Source organism: Symphodus melops (assembly GCF_947650265.1).
Source record: "Symphodus melops genome assembly, chromosome: 1".
NCBI lineage: Eukaryota > Metazoa > Chordata > Actinopteri > Labriformes > Labridae > Symphodus > Symphodus melops.
In genome coordinates, this window is record NC_136691.1 from 20,469,169 (window position 1) to 20,488,492 (window position 19,324).

Sequence of the window (19,324 nt, forward strand, 5' to 3'; positions counted from 1 at the left end):
TTCTGCTTTATTTAAGGTTAACCTGCCTTTATTAGCCAGTGAAATAAACTCTTACTTAAGAGCCTTTTAAAATCATAAGGCAGCAAAAAAAGATTTGCGCAATTGAGCTGTTATATAATAAGTTAGTGTTGTCACAAACCATGATCATACAAGAATAAAATCAATGTTAGTATTTTGATAAAATGATGAAATGTAGGCAGAGAGTATCAACAGGGGTGGCGCGTGGTTCACCTTGAAATCTGATTGGCCACCCCTGGAGCCATTTCCAAAATAAAACTCTATGATTGACTATTTGCATAATCAGGGGCGGGACTTAAGTACAATTAAACTATTGACGTTGTTTTCAAAGGATAATCGAAAGACTTTGAGTTGTAAATAAATACTTTGCTCTTTCCATCAAACCTTACAAGGAAAATGCCTGCACATGGTCCAACTGACAGGAGACATTTTTGCCAATAAATTTGTTCCCACAAGTGTAAACAGGCGTATATTTGCAATTCTAAGTATATAAATTGTTAGTTTGCACAAACATCTTTTGAGTCCCGATAGAATCAAGCTTAGAAGATTCTTATGTTGCTAAATTGTGTTACTCCCTCGTATTTGTTAGTGGGGATAGAAAAGGAGTGTTTTAATAATTCATGCCACTGTCATGGATACAGGCAGAAAAACAGGTAGAAGGACCCAATTGCAGGTAAAACCAAGAATATTTATTCAACAGAAGGCAAAAACAAAAACTTACTTATCAATCTCAAAAGTCCAAATGTAAAACACCAAGGCACAGGGAACTAAGAACGACCTCCAACCATGAACAGCCGACAGGATACAAAACACACACACACACACACACACACACACACACACACACACACACACACACAGGGAAACACACAGAGGGAAAAAATGAGATCTAAAATAAGACAGGAAATCAAAACTAAATCATGACAGCCACCCCTGCATTAGTCAGGACCCTAGGTGGACCACCCCAGTAGAAAAAAAAAAAAGAAGGTCTGGACACGCCCTGTATGTAGGGTTACATACTGAAGCCCTAAAAGGACACTGTTACTCCATTTTCCCATGATTCAAAAAAGAAAATAACATGCCATGCATCCATTACTGAAACAATATCATGAAGCTGAATGTTGATCTGTTCTCCCTGATACATTCAGTAAGTTTACCAAACAGACAGGTATTTAATATTTACCATTTACTATGGAAGCCAAAAAAGTGTAAAGCAGCCCTGGTGGTTTTTCTTTCCCCCTGTGTTTAAATATATTATTTTTTATTTTTTTCAGGTTGTCCTCTCCCTTTAATGTTATCAGCAGGCCATGAATTGTGTCTTTGACACATTTTGGACTTTTGTGATGTTGTTATATGAAGGTGTTTACACTCACTTGTTTTCTAACACCTTATACAAACACGTCTCCTTCTGAGATCTTATATGAAATCTGCATGTGAGGTATGTCTTACTTAGTTCCTCATCACGTTTTGTGACCTTAACGATGTGTCATGTGACTGTAACTTCTGTCACATGACATCCTCATAGTATTTAAACAGCTGTTTTTTCTTCTCTGTCAGTTATGAAGGCTCAGATGAGTTGAAAGGCGGAGACACATCCCTGTTTGATAAAGGATTATTTTTTTTACTGCATCAGAGTGCCTCAGACTTTCAGTTCAGACTGTCTTACTTCACAGTGGTTTGTTATCATTTATTCATGAAGAAAAGAAGAAAAGTATCAACACTCTGAAACTAGACTTAAATCTCTTTGAATTTTTCTATTATTTTATATTTGAAAGGAGAATTTCAACATAAATGAAGTATACGATTTGCAGTAAGTATTAAAACAACAAGATCAAGTCCAACATGTATAATATATCTCCTAATGTTTTATCTCTTGTGTCCCTTTTCAGTTAAGCTGATTATGTTGGTTTTTGAGTAAATGCACATTGGTCACTAACGTGTGCAAACTCAGGTGTCTTTAAAGCTCCAGCCCTAAAGTTTATTACACAGACTTCCTATTAGAAATGTGTAGTCTCCCTGCGGAGATAACCCCTGATGACCCAATGACATCACCAGGGTTATTTACCCCCCCGCCCCCCGGGCAACAGAGGAGGAGACCAAGAAGGGCTTTCCATGAACGGTAAACAGATCTGTGAACAAAAGCCCCAACCCGTAGACACAGACAAAACCTATCCCTTAAATAATGTTGCACTAAAGTCAACACCTGCAGAAGATCCCAATCTGAGGCCTGGAGGGATCCAGAAGGTCGACAAGGTCAAATCAGACCCATGTTTGTGCATTTTGCCTTCAAAGAGATGTGAGGAGCCGACTCTGAAGAGGTTTAAGATCACACAGAAACCTGAATGGTTGTTTGACCCAGTGACAAAACTGTTACACTGAAAAGTCAAGAGTCATAAAGGAGTCAGCAGCAACTTCATCAGGGTCTTTAACTCATATCCCCCTTTATATCCTGAAGAAAAATATAACCACACTTTACATTTTCATATCAAAGTCTGAAGACTTTCCTATGTTCTGGGGTTGACTGAATATCCACCTGGCTGATGGTTGGGGCAGGAACTGAGGTGCATTGTATGTGTCTTTCATTGAGTAGGTCAGACAAAGAGAGACAGGAGTGACAGGGGAATGAAATGCAGCAAAGGGCCAAGTCCGAACTCGAAGCGTTGTCCGCCGTGACAAGGACGCCCCACCTGAGAGCCATAGTTGTGCTACTTATCCTCCACAATCACGTGGAGGCATGATAACGCACAGGCCCACGCTGCAAAGATCCTTGAAGTTGAGACCATCCCAGGTCTTCGATGTCCTGCACTGGTCATGTCACCCGTTGAGCATGTCTGGGATGCTCTGGATCGGCGTGATGGGCTTCTAGTTTTACTCAGAGTAGGAAGTAGAAATCTCTGCCGGAGCAGGGAGTAAATTTACCTTTCGCCATGGAGTACTGAGTAGGGGCCCTGTTTCTGGGGAGGGAGGTAGGTAGGGCGTGTCTGCAGAGACCTGGATGTTTCAGTCGTCTTTTCTCTGTGCGTCTCTTCATCTGCTGTCAGCCTGTGTCAGTGTCTTTCAAAAGGACGGTAGATATCGGAGAATGGACGCAGTGAAACATTCAGCTCAGGCTCTCCTGCTGACACTGAAACACTTTCTTCAGGTGGATAAAAAAAAAAAAAAGTTGCCCCGTGTCGGCAGGTGAGTCAGAGGAACCAGAGCTGATGTGAACTGTGCTGCACTGACCTCGGGGCTTGTTCTGATGGATGCACAAAGCAGAGAGCTGGGGACTCACACACATAAGGTGCAGTGTGGATTTCATATTGAAGGGACAAACAGTGGCTGTGATGGGGGCTGGGGGGGTCTGACAATAGATGAGGACTCACAGGTCTATAGCAGAAAAACTCAGGAAGTTCATTTGATATATATTGACGCTATGGAAAAGGGGCGGGATTGAATAAATTCTAAACTTCTTCCTACTCCTTTTCATGCAGCTCCTTTTTCATGAACACTTTGAACATGTCGTTTGTATTTTCGTGCTTTTCATTTTGTTTTGTATCTTTGATGTTTGATTGTCTGAAATAAAATGTAATCAATTTAATCAATCATGAGCTATACTTCACAAATACAAGTCGAATCTTTATTTTCTATAAAAAATAAATAAATGGTGTTAAGTTGGAAATTCTGGTGAGTGTTGACAGTAGACTTGTGTTTATTTCTTTATTTCTTTCACGCAATTATAAAATAAGAAACTCACCAAAACATTCATGTTGGAGAATTTGGATGGTTTCGCCCACCTTAGCATAAAGACACAAGAAGAACAGGAAGTCAGGTGGTCTATAGTGGTTATGCGACTCTGCATGTGACCTGGAGTAAAAGCTCTTTGAGGAGAACTCTTCATCTATATTCAATCAAACACCGGGGCACCAGTGGCCGAGTGGTTCAGGTATGCACCTAAAACACAGAGGCTGTCGTCTTGCTCTAAGTCAATAAAATAAATAAATTTATAAACTACACGAGTTTTTCCTCTGCTCTTTATACTTAAATGCCTTTTTTATTTCTTTATTTTGATAGGACAATGGACAGGAAACCAGGGAGAGAGTGAGGAATGTCGGACAAGAAGAAAAGAAGCCACAGGTCGAATTCAAACCACGGCCGCCCTCTTCGAGGAAACCAGGATGTGACATCACAGCTACATCATCAGTGCTCCAGCTCACCTCTTTTTACTGATGTCACAGCTTCTCTGTTAAAAAAAAGGTTTATCAGTGCTTTTCTCATTTGTTTTCAAACAAAGAAGAAACATGTGGCAAAAAGAGACACAAAGCATCTTAAATGCAATCTGAGGAGGAGGAGGAAGAGGAAGAGGAGGAGTGTCTGTTAGATTCACTCCCACACTCTTCTGATTACAGATCTGGTAATCTCCTGACATGAAGACGAGTGTGATTTGTCGACTGATGTCAAAGCTTAACCTCCGTCACACTGACCCGTCCGCTCCTCTCTGACCTTTGATGTTGAGCAGAATCTTCTCAGATCCCAGAGCAGGAATCTGATCCTATACGTGACGGCATCGCCTTCTGCTTTCTCTCCTGAGTTTGGCCAGAGGACAACTGTGTTATGTTTCTGCCGAACTGGAGATAACGTCATCCCCTCAGGAATGTGATTCACGCTGCGGCCTTTTCTGTTGGTCAACAAAACTCACAAAGAGTTGAGATAAAGCCTGAAACCTGAGGAGGACACGCAGCCCCATGTCAACAATGATTTAGAAGGTTTCTCCCACAAGGACACTAAAAAAATAGCTTCCAGCTCCCTATTTGAAGGATTGTTGACTTTGCTAAATATTTAATTTTCTTTAATAATCAGGTATTCAGTTTAGTAGTTACAGTTCACAGTGTGTCAGGGTTGTCTTATCTTTATGTCAGTGAGTTCTCCCTCTCTGACTTTTCATTGAGTACATTGAGACTGCTTAGATTCCTGTGGTAGTGGTGGGTTGTCTTAAAAAGGGCTGGTGAAGCTGGTGGCCAGCATGATGATCGGTGTGCAGCAAGCTCAAGGGCCGGACACATCACACCTTAACTGTCCTGACCTCTGTACAGTCTCCGTTACAGAACACCTCAAACCAAAATAAAGACGTGCACCAGAACTTCTTTGATCCCTGTTACCATTGATCAGTTGGATTATTATTGGATTGTGATGATTATTATGAACAGTACTGTACCCACTGCACAGACCTTTATATTTCATGTAATCGTCTTCATGTGCTGTCTGAACGGTTTCAGCCTGTGTGTGGTTTGGAGTACCACGGGTGAACATTTCTTTGAGGAGATAGATGAGACGTTTATGTCCAGGAATAACCTGAGCTGTAATGTTAACTCCATGAAAGATACGTTCTTAATGATGACGCTTTTTTTTTTTTTTTTTTTAAACTAAAGACAAGTAGAGATCAAACATTCGTACGCCTGAATAAACACTATGTGACACGTCACTTATCTAGAAGCCAAAGATCGTGTCTCATGTCCTTTGTCATAATAACATTAAAGTTGAATAGTTTTCTTTTGAAGGAAGCACGCACAGAGGGAACTTGTAAACTGTTTAATGTCAGGATGGTTCTTGTTCAACACTGCAATGAAACGACCTCTAATATGTCTGCTTGCATGGGAGAGCACGGTACAAAACACAGAGGTGCTAACAAACATTTACACCTACTAGACGAGCTCGGAGCTCAGCTGGAGCTGAGGTCACACGGACAGGAAGGAAGATGGACACTGCAGATGTGTCGGATACCGCAGTCGCTGTGCTTCAAAGTGCGTGAGAGATGCCGACAAGAGTGGCGAGATAAAATGCCGCCTTCCTCTGCAAGGCACATTTCTGAGTTCCTTCACAGTCAGTCCTGACCTCACCCACATGCTACTGTCAGGACACACCTGAGGACGTGTCCACACTGAAGATGAGTGACGCCGTGACGTTTGTAACACTGACTAAAACAACACGAAAACATGACTTCAGGGCTATAATACAAAGGGGACAGAGGTATTTACTAACTCTTCACTGAGGTGTTTCACACAGAAAATCACATCTTTTGTTTCTATCATTTCATCTCAGACGTGCAAGTTAAAGCAATCTCGGGAACAAACAGAATCCCCTGAAAACAAGGACAAAAAACCACAAAGATTGCTTTCAAGTCGACTAAAATCTACCGTAAAAATCAGAAAATAAAGGCACATGTACAGATCTTTCTATGTCCTCAGTCTCTTTTGTGATTTGCGTCTGAGAGGCGAGCAGCAGGGAGTTATTGTGCACTTATTCGCTGCCTTCGGGAGATGGCTTCTTATTGGTCGGCTGCTGTGACGAGTTCAAACCACTGTCTGAGGGCGTCGCTCAGAGTCTCGGGCAGGGCGTTGACGTCCCGCAGGATGACGTAGAAGGGGAAGGGGAACTCGTCCATGTAGGAGCGGATCTCTGGCAGCTCTCCTGGTCCTTTGAATATGGGAACCTTGATGTCCAGGATGGAGTCCTGCAAGAACAACCACAGATTTCAGCTACGTTTGAGCCTGGGAACTTTTCGAATCAACAGAGTGGAAATCTGTGTCGGCTTACCCGTGAGTTTGGGTTGTCGAGCACCACGAAAATGACGAACACATTAGCGCTGCGCGCGGCTCGTACGGCGGCCATCACGCGCTCCTTCCCCTCCAGAAACAAACCCCTCCCATCGGACACGACGAGCAGCAGCTGGGCCGTCTCTGTGGACGAGGTCACACGGGAGTCATGTGAGAACGTGTGGCACTTAGCCGACAGTGACGTCACAGAGCGCAGACACCACTCGTTGGACACTTATCTGACAATCACTTTATTTATGTTTTCACCTGATTTTTTGGCACGACCTCCACCTCAAACACCACAGTACATTTATAAACAACAAACACTAATGCCTGATTACAACTGTTCTGAGGCTCCTTAACTGTTTATAGGTCTCTTTTAAATGGCACATATATGTTCCTGCACAGCTTTTGTACATGTCTTTCCACGTATACCAACTGGCGAGTCGTTACCTGAGTTTAAAGATCCAGGAACGTGCTGTCGAGCTGCTACGAACATTTTAGTCGACGTCTCCAAAAACTGCAGGGGGGAGGGGGAGGGGGAGGGGGAGGGGGAGGGGGAGGGGGAGGGAGAGAGAGAGAGAGAGAGAGAGAGAGAGAGAGAGAGAGAGAGACACACAAACATGTTTAACTGAGGATGAAAAGGAAACAAGCCTGCACTTCACATCAGTTTTAAACAAGAAATGTAAAAATAAAGGGAAAACACAAACTCTTTACATATTTGCCTTTTTAGATACTTTTAATTTGATGTCTGTAACAAGAAAGACCTGCATCAAAGGTGTCACATGATCCCAGCTCTGCGTTCTCTTTTCATGGGATCATACAGAGGAGATGTCTGTTAACCTTGGGGATCGACACAAAGGCCTGCAGACAAACCCTGATAACCTTAAACATTCCCCACCTCTGCTATCCTCGTCTTCTTCTGCTGGAACTGACAGAGTCGGAGAATCCGAGCGCCGGACTCATCGTTGAACTGCTGCTGGAACGGGTGCAGCAGCTGGACCTGCTCCCCAAAACTGAGCACACGGGCGTTCAAGGTTACCGTACTTTGTCTTTGAGTTTGATTCTCTAGTTTAAGAAAGCTGCAGAGACTCACCTGCACACAGACACCTGTCCCACCTCCAGCAGAGTGAGAGCGTTGATGATCACTGACAGAGACTCAAACGCCAGCTGCACAAAACAAGAGGACGTGGAAGTGATGGATTTGTATTGAACCATGAACACGTGTGCATTTAAAGAGTTGGGGATGCTCCTTTAGATTCTTTTAACTAGCAGCCTTGAAACAGGCTGTAATGGCTGCAGCGTAGAAGACCCCGTCTCCATGTCGAGTTATTTTTTTTATTCCTCAGCACCAGTGTCTTTTTTTTTTTTACGGGCAGAGAGCGTCTGCAGCAGAAAGCGGCCGCCCGGATGAAAAAGCCCAGAGACTTTTTCCAACAAGCGCTCGGCCTTTTTCTGTGCAGCCGCTCCGAGCGGCTCAAGTTAAAAATAGTTTCACTTTTCAAAAAAAAGGTGCTGCTGATGTCACCAGCGCTTTTTTTCAACGAACCAATCACGAGGTTGAATGACCGGTAGTCGTAACGTTGGCAACCGAAACGATGGAGGAGAAGTTTGAGTGTATCCTGACGTGTTCGACATGTCAGATAAAAATTACCATAAGAAGGATAGAGAGTAACATTTGTGGGAGCATATCGGACAGACACTTGCAGCTCGTACTAAATGTGCCCTCAGAGGTAAAGTACAGGTGTATCATCACGGGAGGAGAGCTGAGAGAGAGCTGCCCTGCTACCTGCTTGGAGTGGTTGTCCACCATGCTGGAGGAGTCGTCCACAGCCAGACAGATCTGGTACTCCCTCTTGCTGGGTTTGGTCCTCCTCATCCAGATCTTATCTTTACGGAACTGACTGGCGATGTAGGGGATCACCTTCCTCATGTTCAGGCGCTTCCCTGTGCGGTAGTCTCCCCTGTGGATGGTTAGACGACACGTGTGTGTGTTATGGCGTGACACATGAGCTAAACCTGGTGTGACAGACACGTGATGCAGCGTGAGCTTTTTGGTTCTGACTTGAGTTTGGCGGCCTGCGTGGGCTCCAGGATGAGGCGGAGCTGCTCGCACAGCTGCTGGGAGAGAGCCGAGGTCAGACTCTGGTACTGATGCCACATGGAGGCCGCTGCACTCTCCTGAAACACACACACACACACAAAGACACACACACACACACACACACACACAGAAAAAAACATCCAACACAAGTCACAAAACAATCAAACCAACACAACTTCATGTGAAAGAAATGGATCGGAGTATGAAGACACTTTTTCAAGATCTTTTAGACCACTTATCAAATGTTTTCTTTTCTAGAATCACAGGTCTATATTTTAAGAGTTCATTCCTAAATCAACTCAAGGAGGAGTGTGCAGGTTGGTTTCAAAAAGGAGCACGTTTAAAGGTCACATATCCTCCTCTTCAACCAGTCTCACAGCTCCCCAAAAACAGGAAGTTTCTTGTTCTGAATCCGCTCTGAATTCTGCCTACAGATCCGAGACTGATCGGCACCATTTAAAACAGACTACTGTAAAACCACCTCAGGCTGCACTGTTCAAAATAAAGGTGCTCATCAAAAGCAGAACTGGCTCCAGATTCAGACCACATTCAACTCCATCTTTCACATTTTTTAAACTTGCTTCACAAACGTCTGAATCGTCTCCTGTGACTGTTCTGCAAAAAGATGGAGTTAAAAAGAAAGAATGCTGAAGATTTAACATCTCAGAATTTTAACATCTTTTCATAAACATTCAGTCTTTGGTTCTGGGGGCTGGATGCACTGTGTAAAAAAAACAACAATATATTTATGGATTCAATATTTTTAAGGAGTTCCCTTTGACGTCCTCCTTCAAAAGGACTCGTAGTCAGTTCGCCCATGACACAAAACAATCTCCTCTGGCTCCTCCTCACCTCCTCCTGAGTTCCTGGAGCCAGTTTGTGCCAGGCCTCCAGCTGCAGCTCCATCTCCCTCCTGATCTCCTCCGGGTCTCTCTCTTCCTTCTACAAACACAAACAGACACAACTTTGAGTCCACGATGAAAGGAGCAGCAGGACCAGGGATGATGTGTGTGTGTGTTTGAGTCTGACCTGCATGGTGTCCAGCAGCAGCTCAGGGACCGTGTGAATCGTTGATTCTGTGCTTCTCTCTTCTTGTCCTTCGTCTCTGGTGTTTAGTCGCTCCTTCCACCTCTCCTCTTCCTCCCCCTCTGCCTGAGTCTGCACCTCCATCTCTCCACTGTCCGCACCTGCACACATCAACACGCCGCATTACTAAAAAAGATAAAGTCAGAGTTTTTAAAGTCCAAACGCGCAGGAAGGGAAGAAGCGTCTCGCCTGTCTTTGAGGCCTTGGTGGCGTCGAGCTGCTCGGGTTTCAGCTCCTGGACCTCAGCAGCCTGAAGGTCCTCTTCCTGGTTCTCCGTTTCCATGGCGACATCCTCTTCGTTCTGCTCCTCATCCTGGTCCTGCTGAGGTCCGGCTGCTTTCTGCTGGTCTGCACTGGCAACATCTGGAGAGACAAAGGAAATGTGATTAAAAAAAATAATAATAATCAGAGAAGTTACAATAAAACACATTTCTGTCAAACAAAACAAGACTAAGCTGAGATTTAAAAATACACCTCCCCATGGGTTAGAAGAAAGAAGTCAGAATGAAAGAATAATAGTTCATGATTATGAGGGGATTCATAAACATAAGACAAAAAAGAGATTTTTAAAGTCATTTATTGACGAGGTAAAAACATCTAACTCAATCTGTGTGTGTGTGTGTGTGTGTGTGTGTTTGCAGGAGAACACTGACCATACGTCTGCGTGTCGTACGTCGACTCCCCCTCTTTGATGTGTTCGTACAGGTCAGACTCCTGCTGAGCGTCATTCTTCCCCGCGTCCTCAGAGGCGTCCTTCCTGCTCTCCACTGTTCTCAGACGTTTATTCACTCGCTCGTTGTAGTCGCCCGTGGAGCGCTCGTTGTCCGCCTGGCCTGGTTTTCTCTTGAAGCTCTGAAAGGGAACATTTAAAAGCAGAACACAGCGTCAGAAGATGAACAGAGGGACAAAGAGATACTGCAGGAGAGCAGCAGATTGTCATACCTGAGTTTTGTCCTGAGTCTGTTTCTGTGAGGCCATTCTTGCTGTCAGCTTTGACTGGTGGCCTTCTGATTGGCTGGCATCAGCAGCTCCACTCCCATGCTCCTGATGAACCACAACAGTGGACACGTCTTTGATGTTAAATAGTGATTCATCTTTCTTTTAATCGACATTAAGAGCTCTTTGATTCATTCTCTGCACATGTGAACTTTGACCCAAACTACATAAAGAGTGAATTCATTCATGTTCCTCCAGGTGAAAACTCCTGCACAGACAGACAGGCTGTACCAAAGACGAAGCTGAGCAAGTCATCAGTGCAACACTGATTTTTTAATTGAATTGAATGAAGCATCACAGACATGTGATGACCTCTGGTGGCCTCAGCAGTAATTACATGTAGAGAAGCCAAAAGTCTGAAGACTGAAAGAAAAAAGCCAAAAAGTTCAGTTTATGTAAAAAACAAAAAAACAACAGACAGTCATTCAGATAAGCAGAGTTTATTTTCTTTAAAGTAACGTGTAAAGTCACGCAGGTAACTGAACCAACGTCATGTCCCAGTGAGGAGCTACTGATGCAGGAATGTCTTGTGTCCTGCCTGTCTGTATACTGCTACTGGATGCCTTGAATTTCCCTCGGGATCAATAAAGTATCTATCTATCTATCTATCTATCTATCTATCTATCTATCTATCTATCTATCTATCTATCTATCTATCATGACTAACACCTCTATATGACTCTAAAAAAGGATACTAAAAGCTTCAGGTACAAGAGTGATTATTTCTATAAAGTCATTTTAATATGGGTCAAAGCTGTGACGTGAGGAGATTCACAGCACGCTGTTTGAAGGCACACAGCGCCCCAGGTGATCAACAGTTAAATGTGTTTCTCTCCTTTACTGAGACCTTGTCCACATGTAGCCGGGTCTTTGTAAAAACAGATATCCTGCCCCCTCTGTCGAGAAAAAAAACTTACTTACACACGACCTCGTTTTTAGAAAAAACTTCATCCACACATAACCGCAGAAGTGCGTCTTTAAGCACATTCAAACTGTTTCTGAATGTAAACACAGGTCACATATGTGACGTAAGAACATATTTTGTCGCAGGCAGTGACGTTTCGAAACGCAAAACACTGTTTATTGACGTCCACATGTAAACGCTTAAAATGGAGAATTCACAAACCTCACTTTAGTCGGAGGTTTTTAATAGCTTCGTTTTTGATGCCGGTTTTTCTGCGTTTTTGTGTGGATGAAAGGCCGAAACGTAATAAAAAATATCTTTGTTTTGTGAGACACCCGGCTACGTGTGGACGGGACCTGAGTCAGCACGTGTGCAGACTGGCTGTTTCCTTCCACTGCTCTGAGGCCGCAGGGTGACGTGAGCCTCCTCTCTCTCTTAGGGAAAGAGGGGAGGGTGTGCTTTGACCAGGACCTGTAGAGAAGAAGGCGGGTCTTTAGCCTCCTTATGAAGAGCCAGAACACCATCACCTGTCAATCAACCCAGCCTCGGCCTTGATTAGCCTCACTTTTTACCTTTTCTTTTTTTTTTTTTTCCTTTCTTTTACTACTGAACGATTTGAAAAAAAAAAAAATCACCTCCAGCGCAGTGTGCTGAGTAAGACCAGGTGCTATCATATTTAAACATGGCGTGTTTATGGGGCTTCCTCAAGTGGACACTCGAGGAACTGCAGTGTGGTGAACTTGGTAGCAGCTTGTTGGTACTGCGTGTGTGTGTGCGTGTGTGTGTGTGTTACTGTACCTCTTTGGCCTGGTCTCTCTCCGAGGCCTCTCCTGCGAGCTCCACAGCCGTCTCACTCTGAACGTTCTCCTCTCCGGTCTGACCGTCCGTGTTGTGCTCCTTCCTCTCTGCTGACTCTGGCTGCTCCTCATCCTCGCCTGCTCCTTCCTTCTCCTCCTCCTCCTCCTCCTCCTCCTGAGAGCAGAGCAAAGACAAACAGTTAGCGCACTGTGTGTGTGTTGATCGCGCAGGAGCTCGCTGTCATACACACCTTTGGTTTGTGCCCTTCCTCGTTAGGAACAGTATGATCTTTATCTTTTCCTGCCTCCTCTCCTCCCTCCTCTTCATCTTTCTCAGCGGACTCTTCGTCTCCCTCCGCTCTCTCTCCTCCTCCCTCCTCTTCCTCCTCCTCTTCAGTCTTTGGCTCCTGTGCGTTCTCCTCTCCTGGTTGGTCCGTCTGCTCTTCCTCCATCTGCTCTGCTCCCTCCTCCTCGTTGTCTCCATCTTTCTGTCCGTCCTCCTTCTCATCCAGAGGCGTGGTTTTATCATCGATGTCGAAAGGGTTCTCCTCTGACAGAGAAACACAAGTGTTACACTTTTATTTTTCTTACTGGTTCACAACATGTAATCTTCCTGATGGTGTTGTGTTTGTAACACACAGTTCATCTCCCTCCTCCACGATGTCTGGATGAAATCTCCTGCTGCTTCCAGCTCCTCCCGGCTGACCAGGTCTCAGTTTGATGACCTGTTCGCGAGGTTCGAAACCTCGTCTCTTCTCTAACATAATCAGTTTGACCTGAACTGGCAGCAAAACTCAAGATTGTTGCTGGAAGGAAGGTGCAACAAGGAGGATCAATCTCACCTTCTCCCTCCCCCTCCCCGTCGTCTCCCGCCTCCTCCTCCTGGTCCAGATTCAGATCTTCGGGCAGATCCATGGCCTCGGGCTCAGGTTTCTTGTCCTGCTTACCGTGGTACGGATCCACCTCATTCTCATCAAACTCCCGCTGAGAAACAACAGCAGGAAACACGTCAGAAACAGAAATCTGTGAAGCGCTTTATACTGGTTTTTAAGAACTCAAATTAAAACGTCATGACGTCCATCTTTAACGTCTTCCATGAAAGGCATACTTTTTTTTTTTTTTTTTAAATGTACCTGGTCTCCTTGTTCGTTGATTTTCTCTTTCTCCTCCTCGTCCATCTGATCGTCTCCGTCCTGGTTTTTCTTCTCTTTGTTTGGATCTGCAGCGTCCAGGTTGTCGTCTTTTGCCACCAGCTCTGATTCCCCCTGAGAGGACACAGCGAGGACACACAGTCAGAGCACTCGGACTGCAGTCACCTCTAAAGAAGTCCAAGTCATGATTCGGTTCTGTACCTGGTCCATGCCCTGTCCAGACTCTTCCTCTTTGTCGCTTCCTTCTTCCTCTTCATCGTCCTCATCATCTCCCCACATCCTCTCATCCAGAGTCTCCGCCTCACCGTCTCCGAGGTCGCCCATCTTCTTATCCAGCTCCTTTTCCTCCTCCTCTTTAGACGAGTCCTCGTCCTCTTCTGCAAATCATTCAATTAACAATTTATTTATTTTTTCATGTACATTTATTTAAAGTTCTTATCTTAGCTCCTGTACTGAACGATGAACACAATTTCTCATGCTTGTGTGCTTATTAAAAACGGTGCTCTTCAGCTGGTTTTCTGATTTTAGACACACTGTTCACGTTTCGTAATATGCAACTCAAGTTTGCAACTGTAGCTTCAGTGTTTAGCCAGCTCTGCATCGCTCTGTAAACCTCTCTTAAGCATCTCCAACATTGATCCTAGTTTGAGCAGCTTTCTGCTGCTGGAGCTTATTAGAAACATGCAGAGGCTTTTTAGCTCGGGTACAATCACTTCTATCTGAAGCAGTTCCACTGCTCACTTCCACCGAGGGGCATCCAGGACGGTCGTGTGGTGGTGTCTCTAAAACCGCCCACGGTAGTGGATAAACACTGATCACACTGTGAAACAAATCACTGTCATGGACGCTCACATGTCAAGGTACAAACTGAAGTCTCTCCTGCTTCTCGTACCTTCACAGTTCCTGTCTCCTGTCCTTCATAGCTCTGCTTGTACCACACGGTTCATCTGGCTTATGTACTTTTGTGACCTTATATGGACATGTATTGACTGTCAGCTCTTTTCGCACCCATACATCAAGACAAAACCTTTATATGTACTTGGAATGAAAAAAGGATTCTGATTGTGACGACAGAAGTAAGAATGAGCAGGTCGCATTCGAGCAGCAGGTGGATGAAGGTGATAACAGATAAAGAGCTAAAGTTACCTTGTTCTTTCCCGTCTCCGTCGTGCATCTGTCCGTCAAAGTCCTCCGACATCTCGATGGCGTTGTCCTCGGCCTCGATGTTTCCTTTATCCTGCTCCTCCTCCTTCTCCTGACCCTCCTGGAACGTGTCCTCCACCTGCAGGAGGATTCAAACAGAATCATGGGAAATGTTGTTTGGGAAATCCAGACACTTTGATTCACTGAAAAAAAGAGTCAGAAACACTTTCAACTCAAAGCTCCACCCTCGTATCTCTTCTGACAGACACGACATGACTCTTCAGACAAATATGTCTGAAACCTTCATTTCCAACCAGTCTGGTTCGGTTTGGTTCAGTCCACCGCCAACCGTAACCTTACTCTGTGAGCACAGTGTAAGCTGGAGGGTAACAGCATGACATCATAGCAAACCAACAGAAGAATAAGACGATTTACTTTACTGATCCATGAAGGGAAATTAGGTGTTTACACTCTGAGTTTGCAGAGTGAGGAGCTCCTGGGCTGATTGGATTGGGGGGGTTGGGTGTCTTGCCCAAGGACACACTGCCCACTGAGACACAGCCGTCCAAAAAACAGTTGACCCGTCCGATAAATTCAACAAGGAAGAAGCCAACAACAGTTATTATGAGGCCACTGAAATAATTACAGACTACATCTTTTGACTGTGTGGTTACACAAAAGACGACTGTGTTACTGGGAAAGATTGGCATTTATAAATAATGATGAAGTCGAAATGCAAGAAGGAAGCACATAATGAACAAAGTTTTATTTGAATGGAAACATTAAAAAACTGTGCGAGTCTATGAAAGCTGCAACAAACATGAGCAGAGGTAGAAAGTGCCTCAGAGCTAAGGATGAACTGAAGACACACATTAACCTGAGTGGACAATGAAGTGCACCGTAAGTTAACAAAGAACAACAATCCCTCGGATGGTCTGAATCTCCGAGGCCATCCTTTGCAAAAAAGAAAAGAAGAAAAAACAGCTTTAAATTTTCTCTCTGGAAATCCTCGGGATACTTTAGCGTGCCGTGTTTTGTCTCAGTCATTTATTACTGCTGTCACACAGGAAGTGACGATTCATCTGACCAATCAACAGACAGCAGCGTGTGCGGCTCCACCCTCTAGGGTCGGATCAGCACCTCAACGATCGGTTATCTAGGTACTTTTACAAACTTTTAAAGGTGGACAATAAATGTATAACTTATCAAAGTGAAGCGGAGTGCTTGGTGAAGCGGAGGGCTCGAGTCTGCTCTCCATTGTTTTCTTACCTTTGGTTTTTTTTTGGGGTTTATGATTTAAGAACAGGCGAAAGAAAAAGGCAAAAAAAAAAAAAGCACCAAAAATCTTTCCCAGTTCATTCATTTAATTTTGTCCCTGAAATCAGGTGAAAAAAAATAACATTTTTAGAGGAATGATCCTTTAAATTCTTTGTTCACCTTATAGAGGACGATGAATCACATTTGATCTCAAGATCATGTTTACTGCTCACCAGGTTTTTTTTTTTAAATGAGGTTTTTTGGCTCTTTGAAAATAAAAGCTTGAAAAGCAGGTAAATGCTCGTGAAAAGCATCCCGTTAGAGGACTTTCTATGAGTTATGATGGTGAAGTAAGAATGTTGTTTCATGATTGTCCTCACCTGGTCTTCATTCTCGATCTTGTCGCTGACGTCTTTGTTGCCCTCGCCCTCCCCGATACCGCCGCCTTCGTAGTCGTGAAACTCTGTGGCTCCCTCTGCGTCTCCCCCGGCCATCAGCTCCTGAGGGAGGCAGAAACCCTGAGGAGGGGGAGGCAGAAACAATCAATGACTCAGTGCGTCCAGCTTCACTTATATTCCTATATTTGTAATGACAGAGAGTTGTTGTTTTACTTTCTGAGCGAGCTGGGTGAAGATGCTGGCGAGCACAGACAGAAGCTTCCCCGTGCTCCTGTGAGCTCCCACCGACACCGACACGTAGAACCGCACCACGTCCGAGTAGACGCCGAGCAGAGGCTGCAGACGCACCAGCATCCTGCACGCCCTGTCCACCTCCTACACACACACACACACACACACACACACACACACACACACACACACACACACACACACACACACACACACACACACACACACACACACACACACACACACACACACACACACACACACACACACACACACACACACACACACACACACACACACACACACACACACACACACACACACACACACACACACACACACACACACACACACACACACGCTAATGAAACTAACACCATATGAAAATGATGATACAAGTGATCCCTCTCTTTCCTCTGTCCTGTCTCTGCAGTAAAGTTGACTATTAGAATATTTAATAATCATTATGAAAGAAATGTGTTGTGTAATATATTTGATGGTATATTTACTTTGCAGATCAACCAATGAAGTTTCATTTTAAAAATGAGAGCGCCTGGTCACTCACAGGGACTTTTGTTTTTCTAACATCAGACACACTTGTTGTCTTTCGGGGCTGACAGATGTGTGCAGCTGTTTTCCTACCTGCAGCTGTGAGGGCGGACACGAGTCTCTGTGAGTCTTGAGGCGACTCAGCAGCTTCTCCAGCCCGCCGCTCACGTCTCCCACACTCAGAGCGTCCACCTCCGCGGCCAGCTCCTCCTCCAGGAGACGAGACAGGTGACCGGGCTTCAGCAGGTCCTCCACAGGATCCTCACCCTCCTTCTCCTCTGCATCATTCAATAACAGCATGACAGCAAGGCTTAATGTATGCAGAGGAAAAACAGCACATGACATCTGAAGAATAACTGAAAAAAATCTGTTTCACACGTTGGAGTCAGAGACATGAGACATGCAGCCTTTCTATTGAGGCGTCGACACTCCAGCTGCTGTTAAGATGATGTTTGATACCCTGACAAACATGTAAACAGATGGTGAAATCTACCATGGCTTTTAATGATCATGTGAAGCCTGAACTTCTCCACGTCTTTAACTAGAATGAATGCATGTGTAACACTCCTACAAAGTCAGTTTTATTTATAATGAAAAACTAACACAGAACATGTTCGTCTGCTTTAGCCTACAGCGAGCTCCTGGGGAGTTAAAACTATTTCTACATCACATAGTTTTTAACCCTTTATCACTCAAGTGACTATTTGTGGTCATTTCCACAAACATCACATATGGCCAGTGTTCTGCACCTCCTCACTCAGCCAACCAGAAGAGATCACCCGACGTCACTGATCTTGCTATTGTGGCATTTGAACCAAATAAGGTAACTTTGTCAATGTTTATTATTTTTGAAAAATGTTATAACAGAAATAAAGTTCTGTTATGTCCCTGAATAACACTATGAGGTTGAATTTTTGACTTTCAAAGTATTTTAATGAGTGCCATGTAAAGGGTTAACCTGATCGCCTGAACATTAAAAAAAAAAAAAAAAGAAAAAAAAAAAAAGAGGTGAAGGCAACAATTGCTAAAATTAGAGGGAGAGTTGTTCTTACCTTTTTTGACGTCAGCCTGCTGCTCCGGTTGTTGCTCTCTCTCCCGTCTCTTCACCAGCGTCTGGACAGCACACAGCAGCGTGTTGATATTTGTCTCTAGCTCAGCAGAGAAGTCCGAGGTGAAGGCAGGCTGCAGCTCTGTGAGTGAAGTAAGGAGAGGCCGTGTGACTGCACGTTAACATGATTCAATGTTTCTGAAGATTGAACACTCCACATCAGCTACATGGTCCCCATACAGACTGTGGTCTGGTCATGCACCTGAGGTCTGGGGACCGATGGAGAGCAGCTGGGTCTTCCAGGTGGTGAACTCGGTGATGCCCGCCTCCACCTGTCCTCGGACGTACTGCAGGCTCTGTGCGATGGCCGGCTGGTTGTCAGCGCTGCCGACACACACGGCTGGAGAGAAGAGCTGCTCCACACCGGGCATCTGAACCGCCACAGCTCCCAGCTGATCGAAGGCTGAGCAGCACGTCATGAAGTGTTTCCTGTGGGATAAATCAACAGGCTTTACACTGATACTCCCTCTCAAGCTGCGACCAAAGATTTTAAATCTAATCTAAAAGTGTCGCCTCACCACGTGTGGAGGACTCTGTCTGACGTCTGCTGTGCCACGTCGTCCAGCTCCGCCTTCACGCTCTGCGTCAGCTTGGACATGGCGTCGAAGCTCTGGTTCAGCTGGCACCAGGCGGCGTCCCCCCGCCTCATCAAACAGCCCGGGGGTTGGCGATGGGCGGCGAGTGGGGATGGACACCTCAGGGTGTGCTGGCTGCAGCTGCCCGTCTCCTTCTGCTGCAGGTCTTCGGGGCAGCATTGATGGAGCCAGGACAGCTGCTGCAGGAGGGTGGAGCACTGAGCCGCCAGCTCCTGCCCCCTGCTGACCCAGCTCTGCAGAGACTGCTGGGGAGGGAGGGCGCAGGCCGAGTCCTCACTGCGACTCTGGAGGTCGGCCTTGATGCCCTGAACGCTGTCCGTCAGCCTCCTGAGAGATTAGGAGACAAAGAGAGGACAGAGGTTCAATTACATTTGATAAACTAAAATAAACTTCATGAATCCATCCAGTAAACTA

At 45.0% G+C, this 19,324-nt stretch overlaps 1 protein-coding gene across 1 annotated transcript in view; it reads right to left on the reverse strand.

Moving 5' to 3' along the window:
* Positions 1-19,324, reverse strand: part of mdn1 (midasin AAA ATPase 1) — a 107,887-nt gene that overhangs the window by 42,262 nt on the left and 46,301 nt on the right. The window contains exons 79-89 of the mRNA XM_079339854.1: positions 18,833-19,237; positions 18,517-18,743; positions 18,259-18,396; positions 17,300-17,484; positions 16,640-16,801; positions 16,409-16,546; positions 14,775-14,910; positions 13,830-14,005; positions 13,611-13,742; positions 13,320-13,461; positions 12,729-13,027 (exon numbers count right to left, since the gene is read on the reverse strand). Coding sequence (XP_079195980.1) covers positions 12,729-13,027; positions 13,320-13,461; positions 13,611-13,742; positions 13,830-14,005; positions 14,775-14,910; positions 16,409-16,546; positions 16,640-16,801; positions 17,300-17,484; positions 18,259-18,396; positions 18,517-18,743; positions 18,833-19,237 — 2,140 coding nt within the window. The remainder of the gene's footprint in view (positions 1-12,728; positions 13,028-13,319; positions 13,462-13,610; positions 13,743-13,829; positions 14,006-14,774; positions 14,911-16,408; positions 16,547-16,639; positions 16,802-17,299; positions 17,485-18,258; positions 18,397-18,516; positions 18,744-18,832; positions 19,238-19,324) is intronic.